General features: G+C 54.0%; 1 protein-coding gene across 1 annotated transcript in view; it reads right to left on the bottom strand.

Moving 5' to 3' along the window:
• The window catches only part of LOC140367206 (metallophosphoesterase domain-containing protein 1-like), a 69,791-nt gene that overhangs the window by 34,753 nt on the left and 17,035 nt on the right, over positions 1–18,003 (bottom strand). Inside the window, exon 3 of the mRNA XM_072453560.1 lies at positions 12,188–12,413. Coding sequence (XP_072309661.1) covers positions 12,188–12,413 — 226 coding nt within the window. The remainder of the gene's footprint in view (positions 1–12,187; positions 12,414–18,003) is intronic.

Raw genomic sequence — 18,003 nt, 5'->3', positions numbered from 1 at the left:
TCCATAAAATCTGTCCCGCGCTCGTCTTCTCCCCTTCTGCCATGTTTTCTCTCTTTTGGAGCAATGGTTGCCGTGGAAACCCGGGCGAATCTTCCCCGTCTCAAACAGATGTCCCATTTAGTCGGAAATTAGAATGTGTAAAAAAGCCCACGAGACCAAGACGAGGGAAATTATTTTAAAGTTACATCCAGAGAGTGAGGGGGGATTATCACGCAAAGTGTGTTCATTCCTCACGACAACACGCCTCACGACACGACAACACGCCTCACGACACGATAACACGCCTCACGACACGACAACACGCCTCACGACACGATAACACGCCTCACGACACGACAACACGCCTCACGACACAACAACACGCCTCACGACAACACGCCTCACGACACGACAACACGCCTCACGTCAACACGCCTCATGACAACACGCCTCACGACACGACAACACGCCTCACGTCAACACGCCTCACGACAACACGCCACACGACACGACAACACGCCTCACGTCAACACGCCTCACGACAACACGCCTCACGACACGACAACACGCCTCACGACACGACAACACGCCTCACAACAACACGCCTCACGACAACACGCCTCACGACACGACAACACGCCTCACGTCAACACGCCTCACGACAACACGCCTCACGACACGACAACACGCCTCACGACACAACAACACGCCTCACGACAACACGCCTCACGACACGACAACACGCCTCACGTCAACACGCCTCACAACAACACGCCTCACCACACGACAACACGCCTCACGACACGACAACACGCCTCACGACACGACAACACGCCTCACGACATGACAACACGCCTCACAACAACACGCCTCACGACAACACGCCTCACGACACGACAACACGCCTCACGTCAACACGCCTCACGACAACACGCCTCACGACACGACAACACGCCTCACGACACAACAACACGCCTCACGTCAACACGCCTCATGACAACACGCCTCACGACACGACAACACGCCTCACGACACGACAACACGCCTCACGTCAACACGCCTCACGACAACACGCCTCACGACACGACAACACGCCTCACGTCAACACGCCTCACGACAACACGCCTCACGACACGACAACACGCCTCACGACACGACAACACGCCTCACAACAACACGCCTCACGACACGACAACACGCCTCACGACACGACAACACGCCTCACAACAACACGCCTCACGACACGACAACACGCCTCACGACAACACGCCTCACGACAACACGCCTCACGACACGACAACACGCTTCACGTCAACACGCCTCACGACAACACGCCTCACGACACGACAACACGCCTCACGACACTACAACACGCCTCACGTCAACACGCCTCACGACAACACGCCTCACGACACGACAACACGCCTCACGACACGACAACACGCCTCACGACACGACAACACGCCTCACGACACGATAACACGCCTCACGACACGACAACACGCCTCACAACACAACAACACGCCTCACGACAACACGCCTCACGACACGACAACACGCCTCACGACAACACGCCTCACGACACGACAACACGCCACACAACACAACAACACGCCACACAACACAACAACACGCCTCACGACAACACGCCTCACGACAACACGCCTCACGACAACACGCCTCACGACAACACGCCTCACGACACGACAACACGCCTCACTACAACACGCCTCAGGACACGACAACACGCCTCACGACACGACAACACGCCTCACGACACGACAACACGCCTCACGACATGACAACACGCCTCACGACACGACAACACGCCTCACGACACGACAACACGCCTCACGACAACACGCCTCACGACATGACAACACGCCTCACGACACGACAACACGCCTCACGACACGACAACACGCCTCACGACACGACAACACGCCTCACGACACGATAACACGCCTCACGACACGACAACACGCCTCACAACACAACAACACGCCTCACGACAACACGCCTCACGACACGACAACACGCCTCACGACAACACGCCTCACGACACGACAACACGCCACACAACACAACAACACGCCTCACGACAACACGCCTCACGACAACACGCCTCACGACAACACGCCTCACGACAACACGCCTCACGACAACACGCCTCACGACACGACAACACGCCTCACGACATGACAACACGCCTCACTACAACACGCCTCAGGACACGACAACACGCCTCACGACACGACAACACGCCTCACGACACGACAACACGCCTCACGACATGACAACACGCCTCACGACACGACAACACGCCTCACGACACGACAACACGCCTCACGACAACACGCCTCACGACATGACAACACGCCTCACGACACGACAACACGCCTCACGACACAACAACACGCCTCACGTCAACACGCCTCATGACAACACGCCTCACGACACGACAACACGCCTCACGTCAACACGCCTCACGACAACACGCCTCACGACACGACAACACGCCTCACGTCAACACGCCTCACGACAACACGCCTCACGACACGACAACACGCCTCACGACACGACAACACGCCTCACAACAACACGCCTCACGACACGACAACACGCCTCACGACACGACAACACGCCTCACAACAACACGCCTCACGACACGACAACACGCCTCACGACAACACGCCTCACGACAACACGCCTCACGACAACACGCCTCACGACACGACAACACGCTTCACGTCAACACGCCTCACGACAACACGCCTCACGACACGACAACACGCCTCACGACACGACAACACGCCTCACGTCAACACGCCTCACGACAACACGCCTCACGACACGACAACACGCCTCACGACACGACAACACGCCTCACGACACGACAACACGCCTCACGACACGATAACACGCCTCACGACACGACAACACGCCTCACAACACAACAACACGCCTCACGACAACACGCCTCACGACACGACAACACGCCTCACGACAACACGCCTCACGACACAACAACACGCCACACAACACAACAACACGCCACACAACACAACAACACGCCTCACGACAACACGCCTCACGACAACACGCTTCACGACAACACGCCTCACGACAACACGCCTCACGACACGACAACACGCCTCACGACACGACAACACGCCTCACTACAACACGCCTCAGGACACGACAACACGCCTCACGACACGACAACACGCCTCACGACACGACAACACGCCTCACGACATGACAACACGCCTCACGACACGACAACACGCCTCACGACACGACAACACGCCTCACGACAACACGCCTCACGACATGACAACACGCCTCACGACACGACAACACGCCTCACGACACGACAACACGCCTCACGACACGATAACACGCCTCACGACACGACAACACGCCTCACAACACAACAACACGCCTCACGACAACACGCCTCACGACACGACAACACGCCTCACGACAACACGCCTCACGACACGACAACACGCCACACAACACAACAACACGCCTCACGACAACACGCCTCACGACAACACGCCTCACGACAACACGCCTCACGACAACACGCCTCACGACACGACAACACGCCTCACGACATGACAACACGCCTCACTACAACACGCCTCAGGACACGACAACACGCCTCACGACACGACAACACGCCTCACGACACGACAACACGCCTCACGACACGACAACACGCCTCACGACAACACGCCTCACGACACGACAACACGCCTCACGTCAACACGCCTCATGACAACACGCCTCACGACACGACAACACGCCTCACGTCAACACGCCTCACGACAACACGCCTCACTACAACACGCCTCAGGACACGACAACACGCCTCACGACACGACAACACGCCTCACGACACGACAACACGCCTCACGACACGACAACACGCCTCACGACAACACGCCTCACGACATGACAACACGCCTCACGACATGACAACACGCCTCACGACATGACAACACGCCTCACGACACGACAACACGCCTCACGACAACACGCCTCACGACATGGTCATGGTTCTAAGAACTCTTTCTGACCATTTTAACCTTTTAAATCAGAACTTTGAAGAGGAATAATATATAAATGATGGACAAATACTCCACACGATATATTAAAGTCAAATGAAGGTCGTCTTGTTTTGACAGATGAAGAGTGGGAAAGAGTCAGTGTTCAAGAACTATGAACCATAGAACTATGAACAATAGAACTATGAAATATGAACTATAAACTATAGAACTATGATTTATGAACTATAGAACTATGAACTATAGAACTATTGAACTATAGAACTATGAATTATGAACTAGGGCCTCAGAACTCCTGCTATGGACACAATAAATGGATACTTTTGGAATGTGCTTTTGGAATGTACATCTGAAATGTACTTTTGGAATGTACTTTTGGACTGTACATCTGGAATGTACTTTTGGAATGTACTTTTGGATTGTACTTTTGGAATGTACATCTGGAATGTACTTTTGGAATGTACATCTGGAATGTACTTTTGGAATGTACTTTTGGAATGTACTTTTGGAATGTACTTTTGGAATGTACTTTTGGAATGTACATCTGGAATGTACTTTTGGAATGTACTTTTGGATTGTACTTTTGGAATGTACATCTGGAATGTACTTTTGGAATGTACTTTTGGATTGTACTTTTGGAATGTACTTTTGGAATGTACTTTTGGATTGTACTTTTGGAATGTACATCTGGAATGTACTTTTGGAATGTACATCTGGAATGTACTTTTGGAATGTACTTTTGGAATGTACTTTTGGAATGTACTTTTGGAATGTACTTTTGGAATGTACTTTTGGAATGTACATCTGAAATGTACTTTTGGAATGTACTTTTGGAATGTACTTTTGGAATGTACTTTTGGAATGTACATCTGAAATGTACTTTTGGAATGTACTTTTGGAAATTACTTTTGGAATGTACTTTTGGAAATTACTTTTGGATTTTACTTTTGGATTGTACTTTTGAAACATACTTTTGGAATATGCTTTGGAATGTACTTTTGAATGTACTTTGCTTTTGTCTTTGTGGCGATGGTGTCACGTTTGCTGAAGTATTTTTGTCTCTTTGTTGAAACGTTTCAGTCGTTTAAAAGTCGAGACGTTTTGTTTTGTGTTTTGTGTTTAGCTCTGAACGCCTCCTTCACATCTGTGAGGAGAGGAGGAGAGAGGAGGAGAGAGGAGGAGGAGAGGAGGAAAGAGGAGGAGGAGAGGAGGAGAGGGTGAGAGAGGAGGGGATAGAGGGGGAGAGGGGAGGAGGAGAGGAGAAGAGAGAAGGAGAGAGAGGGGGTGAGGAGGGGAGAGGAGGAGGAGGAGAGGAGGAGTGGGGGAGAGAAGAGGAGAGAGGAGGGAGAGAGGAGGAGAGAGGGGAGAGAGGAGGAGAGAGGAGGGAGAGAGGAGGAGAGAGGGGGAGAAAGGGGGAGGAGGAGAGAAGGAGAGAGGAAGAGAGGAGGAGAGAGAAGGAGAGAGGGCGAGAGGGGGGAGAGAGGAGGAGAGAGGAGGGAGAGAGGGGGAGAGAGGAGGGAGAGAGGGGGAGGGAGGAGGAGAGAGGGGAGAGAGGAGGGAGAGGAGGAGAGAGGAGGAGGGAGGGGGAGGGAGGAGGAGAGAGGGGAGAGAGGGTGAGAGAGGGGGAGGGAGGAGAGAGAGGGGGAGAGGAGGAGAGAGGAGGAGGGAGGAGAGAGGAGGAAGAGAGGAGGGAGAGAGGGGGAGGGAGGAGAGATTCTCACAGAAAGTAAAGACAAACGGTCAGAAGTTCTGGTTTTGCTCTGGAAGAAAAGAGACTTGAACCTTCAGCGTTTGGGTCAGAACATTCTGCCCCCGGAGGAACCATGAGGGAACTGTGACTGTGAACCACGGCTCAGATCTGTGGAGAGGCGAGCCTGAGACACACGGTCTCCACGAGCCTGAGACACACGTTCTCCACGAGCCTGAGACACACGGTCTCCACGAGCCTGAGACACACGTTCTCCACGAGCCTGAGACACACGTTCTCCACGAGCCTGAGACACACGTTCTCCACGAGCCTCAGACACACGTTCTCCACGAGCCTGAGACACACGTTCTCCACGAGCCTGAGACACACGTTCTCCACGAGCCTCAGACACACGTTCTCCACGAGCCTCAGACACACGTTCTCCACGAGCCTGAGACACACGTTCTCCACGAGCCTGAGACACACGTTCTCCACGAGCCTGAGACACACGTTCTCCACGAGCCTCAGACACACGTTCTCCACGAGCCTGAGACACACGTTCTCCACGAGCCTGAGACACACGTTCTCCACGAGCCTCAGACACACGTTCTCCACGAGCCTCAGACACACGTTCTCCACGAGCCTGAGACACACGTTCTCCACGAGCCTGAGACACACGTTCTCCTGAGACCGTCTTGGGCTCATTTAAACCTCGAACCTTTTAAAGGTTTTGGGAGAAATAATACAAATGAAACACTGGCTCTGGGACGACAGGAAGTGAAAGTGCTGCTGAAGTGGGACAAACTCAAAGCTCTTTAAATGAGACCGGAGCATGTGGGCTCCCGAGGGACCCGCGGAGAACAGGCTAATGCGGCGCAGAGGCTGCCGGGCCATTGAGCGCGGCACGTTCCATTAGAGATAATACGGTTGTGGGACGGTCCGCTTCGCACGCTTCACTTTCAGGCTCGTCACCACCAACAGAAACACGGGACAAACGTGGATTTAAGGACGGCCCACTCTCCAGCAGCGTTTAAGGACGGCCCACTCTCAAGCCGCGTTTAAGGACGGCCCACTCTCAACAGGATTTAAGGACGGCCCACTCTTGGGCAGCGTTTAAGGACGGCCCACTCTCCAGCAGGACGGCCCACTCTCAAGCCGCATTTGAGGACGGCCCACTCTCAACAGGATTTAAGGACGGCCCACTCTCAACAGAATTTAAGGACGGCCCACTATCGAGCAGCGTTTAAGAACGGCTGGTTTAGTCCTGGTTTAGTCCATCGCTGTGACAGAAGACTCAGGCAGGAGTCAGAGCGTCGGGGTCAGAGCGTCGGGGTCAGAGCGTCGGGGTCAGAGCGTCAGGGTCAAAGCGTCGGGGTCAGAACGTCAGGGTCAAAGCGGCGGGGTCAGAGCGTCGGGGTCAGAGCGTCAGGGTCAAAGCGTCAGGGTCAGAGCGTCAGGGTCAGAGCGTCGGGTCAGAGCGTCGGGGTCAAAGCGTCGGGGTCAGAACGTCAGGGTCAAAGCGTCGGGGTCAGAGCGTCAGGGTCAGAGCGTCAGGGTCAAAGCGTCAGGGTCAGAGCGTCAGGGTCAGAGCGTCAGGGCCAAACAAGGAAAACGAGAAAACGAGGAGGACGAGGAGGACGAGGAAAACGAGAGAACGAGGAGGACGAGGAAAACGAGAGAACGAGGAGGACGAGGAGGACGAGGAAAACGAGAGAACGAGGAGGACGAGGAGGACGAGGAAAACGAGGAGGACGAGGAGGACGAGGAGGACGAGGAAAACGAGAGAACGAGGAGGACGAGGAGGACGAGGAGGACGAGGAAAACGAGAGAACGAGGAGGACGAGGAGGACGAGGAAAACGAGAGAACGAGGAGGACGAGGAGGACGAGAAAAATGAGAGAACGAGGAGGACGAGGAGGACGAGGAGGACGAGAAAAACGAGGAGGACGAGGAGGACGAGGAAAACGAGAGAACGAGGAGGACGAGGAGGACGAGGAAAACGAGAGAACGAGGAGGACGAGGAGGACGAGGAGGACGAGGAAAACGAGAGAACGAGGAGGACGAGGAGGACGAGGAGGAGCGCTCGTAATTGAGCCGCAGCAGGAGGAGACCAGATCCTCAATAATTAAAAAAATCTAATTAAAAAGCGGTTTGTGCTGCAGAGCGAGAACCAAGACGACGATGAAGACGAAGATGAAGATGAAGATGAGGCGTTTAAAGAAGAAGAAAAGGCTCCAAAAAACCACGGCAACAAAACAGCCTGAGAATCGGCTCTTTCCACATTTCACTGACGACGAGGAAACGCTCACGATTTAAAGTCGTTACAACAAAAAGAGAAGAAATGTCTTTTCTCACGTAAACGAGTTCCAGCTTCTTAAACGACATAAACGTCACAAACGTCATAATCGTCATAATCGTCATAATCGTCATAATCGTCATAATCGTCATAAACGTCATAAATGTCATAAATGTCATAAATGTCATAAATGTCATACACGTCATAAACGTCATAAATGTCATAAATGTCATAAACGTCATAAACTTCATAATCGTCATAAACGTCATAAACATCATACACGTCATAAACGTAATAAATTTCATAAACGTCATAAACGTCATAAACATCATAAACATCATAAACGTCATAAACATCATAATCGTCATAAACGTCATAAACATCATACACGTCATAAACGTCATAAACGTCATAAACATCATACACGTCATAAACGTCATAAACATCATAAACATCATACACGTCATAAACATCATAAACATCATAAACGTCATAAACGTCATAAACGTCATACACGTCATAAACATCATAAACGTCATAAACGTCATAAACGTCATACACGTCATAAACGTCATAAACGTCATAAACATCATAAACATCATAAACGTCATAAACGTCATAAACATCATAAACATCATAAACGTCATAAACATCATAAACATCATAAACGTCATAAACGTCATAAACATCATAAACGTCATAAACGTCATAAACATCATAAACATCATAAACATCATAAACATCACACGTCATAAACATTATAAACATAAACGTCATAAACGTCATAAACATCATAAACATCATAAACATCATAAACGTCATAAACATCATAAACGTCATAAACGTCATAAACGTCATAAACTTCATGAACGTCTTTTAATTGTAAAGTGTTGAAAACAAGTATTATATTTGTAAATGTACATTTCCAGAACACGTGTAATAGAATAAATCGTGTGAAATAAAGACGTAAAAAGTACAAACATCCACAGCATCGTTTAACGGAACAAAAGGAGAAAACGTGTTCCAATAAACGAAGGTAAATAATCTGGGTTAAGCTCTTGATTGACGCTCATAATGAGCGCGTTTCTCCTCCACTCGCGGCTCATCGGGGACCAAACAAACAAACAAACAAACAAACAAACAACATTTCACATGAAGACAAACCCTCTGCGGCCCGAGCGTGTGCGGCTGAGCAGAAGCCAGCGCCGAACAGGATCTTTCATCTTCACTCCAGAGGGCGTCGCCTTCTCCTTTACTCCAGAGGGCGTCGCCTTCTCCTTTACTCCAGAGGGCGTCGCCTTCTCCTTTACTCCAGAGGGCGTCGCCTTCTCCTTTACTCCAGAGGGCGTCGCCTTCTCCTTTACTCCAGAGGGCGTCGCCTTCTCCTTTACTCCAGAGGGCGTGCCTTCTCCTTTACTCCAGAGGGCGTGCCTTCTCCTTTACTCCAGAGGGCGTCGCCTTCTCCTTTACTCCAGAGGGCGTCGCCTTCTCCTTTACTCCAGAGGGCGTCGCCTTCTCCTTTACTCCAGAGGGCGTCGCCTTCTCCTTTACTCCAGAGGGCGTCGCCTTCTCCTTTACTCCAGAGGGCGTCGCCTTCTCCTTTACTCCAGAGGGCGTCGCCTTCTCCTTTACTCCAGAGGGCGTCGCTTTCTCCTTTACTCCAGAGGGCGTCGCCTTCTCCTTTACTCCAGAGGGCGTCGCCTTCTCCTTTACTCCAGAGGGCGTCGCCTTCTCCTTTACTCCAGAGGGCGTCGCCTTCTCCTTTACTCCAGAGGGCGTCGCCGCGCTTTGTTTGCCCGGATTTACGAGTCGTCTTTAAAGAGCCGTCAGTTCAACGGCACGAAAGTAGAGCCTGTCAAAAGACTATAACCAACACAAATGCGACAAAAACGGGACTAAAAGATTTCAGATGTGTGTGTGTGAGGGGCGTGGCTAGAGCTAGTGTGTGTGAGGGGCGTGGCTAGAGCTAGTGTGTGTGAGGGGCGTGGCTAGAGCTAGTGTGTGTGAGGGGCGTGGCTAAAGCTAGTGTGTGTAAGGGGCGTGGCTAGAGCTAGTGTGTGTGAGGGGCGTGGCGTTTGAACCGCTTTATGTCATGCTAATGCTAATGCTAATGTTAGACGCTTTATGACCTGAAATATCAGATTGTGGCTCTTGACAAAGCGAGTGCCATAAACAGGAAACAGCTGTTGCTAACGCGCTTTGCTAGCTTTGTGTTGCTAACGCGCTTTGCTAGCTTTGTGTTGCTAAGGCTCCACATAGTCGTTAGCATCAGTGGAAACACGGAGCTTTAGCACGAGATCAAGTCAGAGTTTGACTTCTCTCTCGTCCAATCATCTGTCTGTGCTGTGAAGCTCCTCCCCCTGAGCTAAAGTCCGGAGTTAGTTTCATGACAGCGACATTATGAAATGAAAATGGTGGATGATGCTCTCGCCTTCCCGCACGTCCATGTTTGTGCGGCACCAACGACGCTCAGTAATTCACAGTTGATGATTGTGTAATTTTCGACTCAAATCGTTTTTTGTCTTAACAAATTGTGGGTGCTGTGTGGGTGCTGTGTGGGTGCTCTTTGGGTGCTGCTATGGGTGCTCTGTGAGTGCTGTGTGGGTGCTCTTTGGGTGCTGCTATGGGTGCTCTGTGAGTGCTGTGTGGGTGCTCTTTGGGTGCTGCTATGGGTGCTCTGTGAGTGCTGTGTGGGTGCTCTTTGGGTGCTGCTATGGGTGCTCTGTGGGTGCTGTGTGGGTGCTGCTATGGGTGCTCTGTGGGTGCTGTGTGGGTGCAGTATGGGTGCTGCTATGGGTGCTCTGTGGGTGCAGTATGGGTGCTGCTATGGGTGCTCTGTGGATGCTGTGTGGGTGCTCTGTGGGTGCAGTATGGGTGCTGCTATGGGTGCTCTGTGGGTGCTGTGTGGGTGCAGTATGGGTGCTGCTATGGGTGCTCTGTGGGTGCAGTATGGGTGCTGCTATGGGTGCTCTGTGGGTGCAGTATGGGTGCTGCTATGGGTGCTCTGTGGATGCTGTGTGGGTGCTCTGTGGGTGCTGTGTGAGTGCTCTGTGGGTGCTGTGTGGGTGTTCTGTGGGTGCTCTGTGGATGCTGTGTGGGTGCTCTGTGGGTGCTGTGTGGGCGCTGCTTTGGGTGTTCTATGGGTGCTGTGTGAGTGCTCTGTGGGTGCTCTTTGGATGCTGTGTGGGTGCTCTGTGGGTGCTGCTATAAGTGCTCTGTGGGTGCTGTGTGAGTGCTCTGTGGGTGCTCTGTGGGTGCTGTGTGGGTGTTCTGTGGGTGCTTTGTGGATGCTGTGTGGGTGCTCTGTGGGTGCTGTGTGGGCGCTGCTTTGGGTGTTCTATGGGTGCTCTGTGGGTGCTGTGTGGGTGCTGTATGGGTGCTGCTATGGGTGCTGTGTGGGTGCTGTATGGGTGCTGCTATGGGTGCTGTGTGGGTGCTGTATGGGTGCTGCTATGGGTGCTGTGTGGGTGCTGTATGGGTGCTGCTATGGGTGCTGTGTGGGTGCTGTATGGGTGCTGCTATGGGTGCTGGGTGGGTGCTGTATGGGTGCTGCTATGGGTACTGTGTGGGTGCTGTATGGGTGCTGCTATGGGTGCTGGGTGGGTGCTGTATGGGTGCTGTGTGGGTGCTGTATGGGTGCTGCTATGGGTGCTGGGTGGGTGCTGTATGGGTGCTGCTATGGGTGCTGTGTGGGTGCTGTATGGGTGCTGCTATGGGTGCTGTGTGGGTGCTGTATGGGTGCTGCTATGGGTGCTGTGTGGGTGCTGTATGGGTGCTGCTATGGGTGCTGGGTGGGTGCTGTATGGGTGCTGCTATGGGTGCTGGGTGGGTGCTGTATGGGTGCTGCTATGGGTACTGTGTGGGTGCTGTATGGGTGCTGCTATGGGTGCTGGGTGGGTGCTGTATGGGTGCTGCTATGGGTGCTCTGTAAGTACTTCAGTCGAGACACCTGAAGGTCAAAAATCAATCGGACTAAAAGAAGGGACCAGGTTACGAGGTTATGAAAACAATATGAAGAAGACAAAACCATCAAGCACCAGCTGCAACCGAGAAGCTGCATGAAACCACGGCAACGGACGAGGAAAGGGCCCCTCGGGATCGCCGTGGGCTCCGAGTGTGAGGTTCCGAGTGTGAGGCTCCGAGCACTCACCAGGGGGAGCCGTAGATCCTGAAGCCCCTCACGGTGACGTCGGAGTCCTGGAGGTAGATGCAGTTGGTGAGCAGCGACTGCACGTTCTCGTAGTTCTCCGGCTTGAGCTTGGACGCCGACGGGAAGTAGTAAAAGTCCTGCTTGATCAGGTCGGCCATAAACTCCTGGTCAAAGGTCAGCTCGTGGTTCCCCGCGATCACAATCTTTATGTCGTACGGGAGCGTGCCTGTAGGGGGCAGAAGAGAGCGTGAGCAGAAGAGAGCGTGAGGAGCCTGTAGGGGGCAGAAGAGAGCGTGAGCAGAAGAGAGCGTGAGGAGCCTGTAGGGGGCAGAAGAGAGCGTGAGCAGAAGAGAGCGTGAGGAGCCTGTAGGGGGCAGAAGAGAGCGTGAGCAGAAGAGAGCGTGAGGAGCCTGTAGGGGGCAGAAGAGAGCGTGAGGAGCCTGTAGGGGGCAGAAGAGAGCGTGAGCAGAAGAGAGCGTGAGGAGCCTGTAGGGGGCAGAAGAGAGCGTGAGCAGAAGAGAGCGTGAGGAGCCTGTAGGGGGCAGAAGAGAGCGTGAGCAGAAGAGAGCGTGAGGAGCCTGTAGGGGGCAGAAGAGAGCGTGAGCAGAAGAGAGCGTGAGGAGCCTGTAGGGGGCAGAAGAGAGCGTGAGCAGAAGAGAGCGTGAGGAGCCTGTAGGGGGCAGAAGAGAGCGTGAGCAGAAGAGAGCGTGATGAGCCTGTAGGGGGCAGAAGAGAGCGTGAGCAGAAGAGAGCGTGAGGAGCCTGTAGGGGGCAGAAGAGAGCGTGAGGAGCCTGTAGGGGGCAGAAGAGAGCGTGAGGAGCCTGTAGGGGGCAGAAGAGAGCGTGATGAGCCTGTAGGGGGCAGAAGAGAGCGTGAGGAGCCTGTAGGGGGCAGAAGAGAGCGTGAGGAGCCTGTAGGGGGCAGAAGAGAGCGTGAGGAGCCTGTAGGGGGCAGAAGAGAGCGTGAGGAGCCTGTAGGGGGCAGAAGAGAGCGTGAGGAGCCTGTAGGGGGCAGAAGAGAGCGTGAGGAGCCTGTAGGGGGCAGAAGAGAGCGTGAGGAGCCTGTAGGGGGCAGAATAGAGCGTGAGGAGCCTGTAGGGGGCAGAAGAGAGCGTGAGGAGCCTGTAGGGGGCAGAAGAGAGCGTGAGGAGCCTGTAGGGGGCAGAAGAGAGCGTGAGGAGCCTGTAGGGGGCAGAAGAGAGCGTGAGGAGCCTGTAGGGGGCAGCTTGTTTACAACAGCTCTTAATAAACAACTCATTTGATACTTTCTGCTGCTTTTGACACTGTCGATCATGTGACCCTCTTACAGAGACTAGAGGACTGGGTGGGCATCACTGGCCCCGCCCTAAAATGGTTAAGGTCATCTGGAAGACAGGAAGTACTTTGTGTCTCAGACCACATGCCCCTGACCTGTGGGAACCCCAAGGGTCAGTCCTGGAACCCCTTCTGTTCAACCTCTACATGTTGCCCTTAGGTCACATGACACGCAGTGGACATGTGTCACACTGATGCAGACGAGTCAGATCTATGTTTTTCAGTGTAAAACGCACAAACGCCTCGAGCTTCTTTTCTTTTCTTTAATTGTGCATTTATCTCACGCAGCAGGTGAACAATCAATGCGCCTCCCCCACCTCCTCCTGTACCTCCCCCTGCTCCTCCTGTACCTCCCCCTCCTCCTCCTGTACCTGCCCCTCCTCCTCCTGTACCTCCCCCTGCTCCTCCTGTACCTCCCCCACCTCCTCCTGTACCTCCCCCACCTCCTCCTGTACCTCCCCCACCTCCTCCTGTACCTCCCCCTCCTCCTCCTGTACCTCCCCCACCTCCTCCTGTACCTCCCCCTCCTCCTCCTGTACCTCCCCCACCTCCTCCTGTACCTCCCCCTCCTCCTCCTGTACCTCCCCCACCTCCTCCTGTACCTCCCCCTCCTCCCGTACCTCCTCCTCCTGTACCTCCCCCTCCTCCTCCTGTACCTCCCCCACCTCCTCCTGTACCTGCCCCTCCTCCTCCTGTACCTCCCCCACCTCCTCCTGTACCTCCCCCTCCTCCTCCTGTACCTCCCCCACCTCCTCCTGTACCTCCCCCTCCTCCTCCTGTACCTCCCCCACCTCCTCCTGTACCTCCCCCACCTCCTCCTGTACCTCCCCCTCCTCCCGTACCTCCCCCTCCTCCTCCTGTACCTCCCCCTCCTCCTCCTGTACCTCCCCCTCCTCCCGTACCTCCCCCTCCTCCTCCTGTACCTGCCCCTCCTCCTCCTGTACCTCCCCCACCTCCCATATCTCCTGTACCTCCCCCTGCTCCTCCCGTACTTCCCCTCCTCCTCCCGTACCTCCCCCTCCTCCTCCTGTACCTCCCCCTGCTCCTCCTGTACCTCCCGTTCCTCCTCCTTTACTTCCCCCTCCTCCCGTACCTCCCCCTGCTCCTCCCGTACCTCCCATTCCTCCTCCTGTACCTCCCCCTGCTCCTCCCGTACCTCCCATTCCTCCTCCTGTACCTCCCCCTCCTCCCGTACCTCCCCCTGCTCCTCCCGTACCTCCCGTTCCTCTCTTGTTTGTGTTTTTGTGTTTTTGCCACGCCCGCGTCGTGTCACCGGCTGAAAAGGAGTAATTAAAGCGACGGCGAGGCTTTTACACGGAGCTGACAGCGCCGAGACGGAGGTGTCAAGAGAGCCAATCACAGCGCGGCACAGATTACAGTGGGAGACGGGGGAGGGAAAACAAAGGGCAGATAAACGAGAGAGAGAGAGATGGGGAAACGAGAGGAGAAAGTGAGGAGAGAGAAAGGGAGAGAGAGAGAGGGAGGAGAGAGAGAGGGAGATAAGAAGGGAGAGGAAAAGTGAAGTGAGGAGATACAGATGTATAAAGGGGGAAGAGAAAAAGGAAGAGGGGAAAACGAGGAGAGGAGATAAAGAAGCGAAAGGGAAGGGAGATAAACGGGAAAGAGAGGGGGAGCGACTGAAGAAGTGAGGGAATGTTTGGAGGAAAGAGAAAGAAAGAGCCGGAAAAGAGGAGAGCGTCAGTGGAAAAGAGGGATAATTACGGCGGAGGAAGGAAGTGAAAAGGAGAAAAGCGAAGTGGAAGAAATTACGGGGGAGAAAAACAAAACGGACAAAGAACGAAAGAGAAGGGGAGAGAGAGAGAGAGAGAGAGGGAGAGGGAGAGGGAGCGAGAGAGGGAGGGAGAGAGAGGGGGGGAGAGAGAGGGGGGGAGGAGACGGAGAGAAGGGTGAAAAACGGGGGGATAAAAGTGGGAAGTGGGAGGAGAGAAAAAGGGCCAAAATCCTTGAGTGAGAAGGAGGAATAATCAGAAGATGAAAAGAGCTGTCATTTTGAGACACACACATACACACAGACACACACACACATACACACACACAGACACACAGAAACACACACACAAACAAACACACACACACACATACACACACACACACACACAAAAACACACACAGACACACAGACACACACACGTACAAACAAACACACACTCACACACACACAAAAACACACACAGACACACACACAAACAAACACACACTCACACAGACACACACTAACAAAACACACACAGACACACAGACACACACTCACACACTTTTGGAGCGAGGGAACGAGGAGGAGGAGAAGCGGCGCTCACAAAGTCACAGTAATTACAGACGATGCAGAGGAAGCGTCGGATTCTGGCGCTTCCAGAGTCCAAAGCTCGAGGTCTCGAAGGGTTAAACGGGGGGGACTGCACCGGCGCCCCCTGGACACGAGCGAGGGTGTGGCCCGGGACACGGGTCACGCCCCCTTCTGGACACGAGCGAGTGGGGGTGTGGCCCGGGTCACGCCCCCTTCTGGACACGAGCGAGGGTGTGGCCCGGAAATCTGAGGTTGGACACGAAAAAGGCTAAAAACGAAACCCAAAAGTTCAGGTCGAATTTACAAAGAGCGAAGGCAGAAGGCAGAGGTCAGAGGTCAGAGGTCAGAGGAAAACGCACAAATCCACAAATGTAGAACTTTATCGTCATTTGTTTGGCCTCGTCTGTCCTGGTCTGGTCCTGGTCCTGGTCCTGGTCCTGGTCCTGGTCTGGTCCTGGTCTGGTCCTGGTCCTGGTCTGGTCCTGGTCCTGGTCTGGTCCTGGTCTGGTCCTGGTCCTGGTCCTGGTCCTGGTCTGGTCTGGTCCTGGTCTGGTCCTGGTCCTGGTCTGGTCCTGGTCCTGGTCTGGTCCTGGTCCTGGTCTGGTCCTGGTCTGGTCCTGGTTTGGTCCTGGTCCTGGTTTGGTCTTGGTCCTGGTCTGGTCCTGGTCCTGGTCTGGTCCTGGTCTGGTCTGGTCTGGTCCTGGTCTGGTCCTGGTCCTGGTCTGGTCCTGGTCCTGGTCTGGTCCTGGTCTGGTCCTGGTTTGGTCCTGGTCCTGGTTTGGTCTTGGTCCTGGTCTGGTCCTGGTCCTGGTTTGGTCCTGGTCCTGGTCTGGTCCTGGTCCTGGTCTGGTCCTGGTCTGGTCCTGGTCCTGGTCCTGGTCCTGGTCTGGTCCTGGTCTGGTCCTGGTCTGGTCCTGGTCCTGGTCTGGTCCTGGTCTGGTCCTGGTCTGGTCCTGGTTTGGTCCTGGTTTGGTCTTGGTCCTGGTCTGGTCCTGGTCCTGGTTTGGTCTTGGTCCTGGTCCTGGTTTGGTCCTGGTCCTGGTCCTGGTCTGGTCCTGGTCCTGGTCCTGGTCTGGTCCTGGTTTGGTCCTGGTCCTGGTTTGGTCTTGGTCCTGGTCTGGTCCTGGTCCTGGTCCTGGTCTGGTCCTGGTTTGGTCCTGGTCCTGGTTTGGTCTTGGTCCTGGTCTGGTCCTGGTCCTGGTCTGGTCCTGGTTTGGTCCTGGTTTGGTCCTGGTTTGGTCCTGGTCCTGGTTTGGTCTTGGTCCTGGTCTGGTCCTGGTCTGGTTTGGTCCTGGTCCTGGTTTGGTCTTGGTCCTGGTCTGGTCCTGGTCTTGGTCCTGGTTTGGTCCTGGTTTGGTCCTGGTTTGGTCCTGGTTTGGTCCTGGTCCTGGTTTGGTCCTGGTCTGGTCCTGGTCTTGGTCCTGGTTTGGTCCTGGTTTGGTCCTGGTTTGGTCCTGGTTTGGTCCTGGTTTGGTCCTGGTTTGGTCCTGGTCCTGGTTTGGTCCTGGTTTGGTCCTGGTCCTGGTTTGGTCTTGGTCCTGGTCTGGTCCTGGTCTTGGTCCTGGTTTGGTCCTGGTTTGGTCCTGGTCCTGGTTTGGTCCTGGTCTGGTCCTGGTCCTGGTCTTGGTCCTGGTTTGGTCCTGGTTTGGTCCTGGTTTGGTCCTGGTCCTGGTCCTGGTCCTGGTCCTGGTCTTGGTCCTGGTTTGGTCCTGGTTTGGTCCTGGTTTGGTCCTGGTTTGGTCCTGGTTTGGTCCTGGTCCTGGTTTGGTCTTGGTCCTGGTCTGGTCCTGGTCTTGGTCCTGGTCTTGGTCCTGGTTTGGTCCTGGTTTGGTCCTGGTCCTGGTTTGGTCTTGGTCCTGGTCTGGTCCTGGTCTTGGTCCTGGTTTGGTCCTGGTTTGGTCCTGGTTTGGTCCTGGTTTGGTCCTGGTTTGGTCCTGGTCCTGGTTTGGTCCTGGTTTGGTTTCCTCCTCGTCATAAAAAACCTTCATGTTTCTCGTCTTCTCGTGTTTCTTCTGGTTTTAAGACTCTTTTGAGTCGACGTTTCACATTTTTCGCCCGTAAACGTCGACTTTTATGCTTTTTATGATATTTTCAGTTTGGGCCGAGACGGGACAAACGCGCCTCATGAAAACGCAGGCTCTGCCCGAATCCGAGCTCCGCCCTCGTAAATTTGACAAATGACAAATAACGTCGGAGG

This window comes from Eucyclogobius newberryi, unplaced genomic scaffold, assembly GCF_026437365.1.
Source record: "Eucyclogobius newberryi isolate DKJ021-1_F unplaced genomic scaffold, fEucNew1.0.hap1 SCAF_2, whole genome shotgun sequence".
Lineage (NCBI taxonomy): Eukaryota > Metazoa > Chordata > Actinopteri > Gobiiformes > Gobiidae > Eucyclogobius > Eucyclogobius newberryi.
Note: the sequence above shows the minus strand (reverse complement) of the source record. Positions and strands in the feature narration are given on the sequence as shown.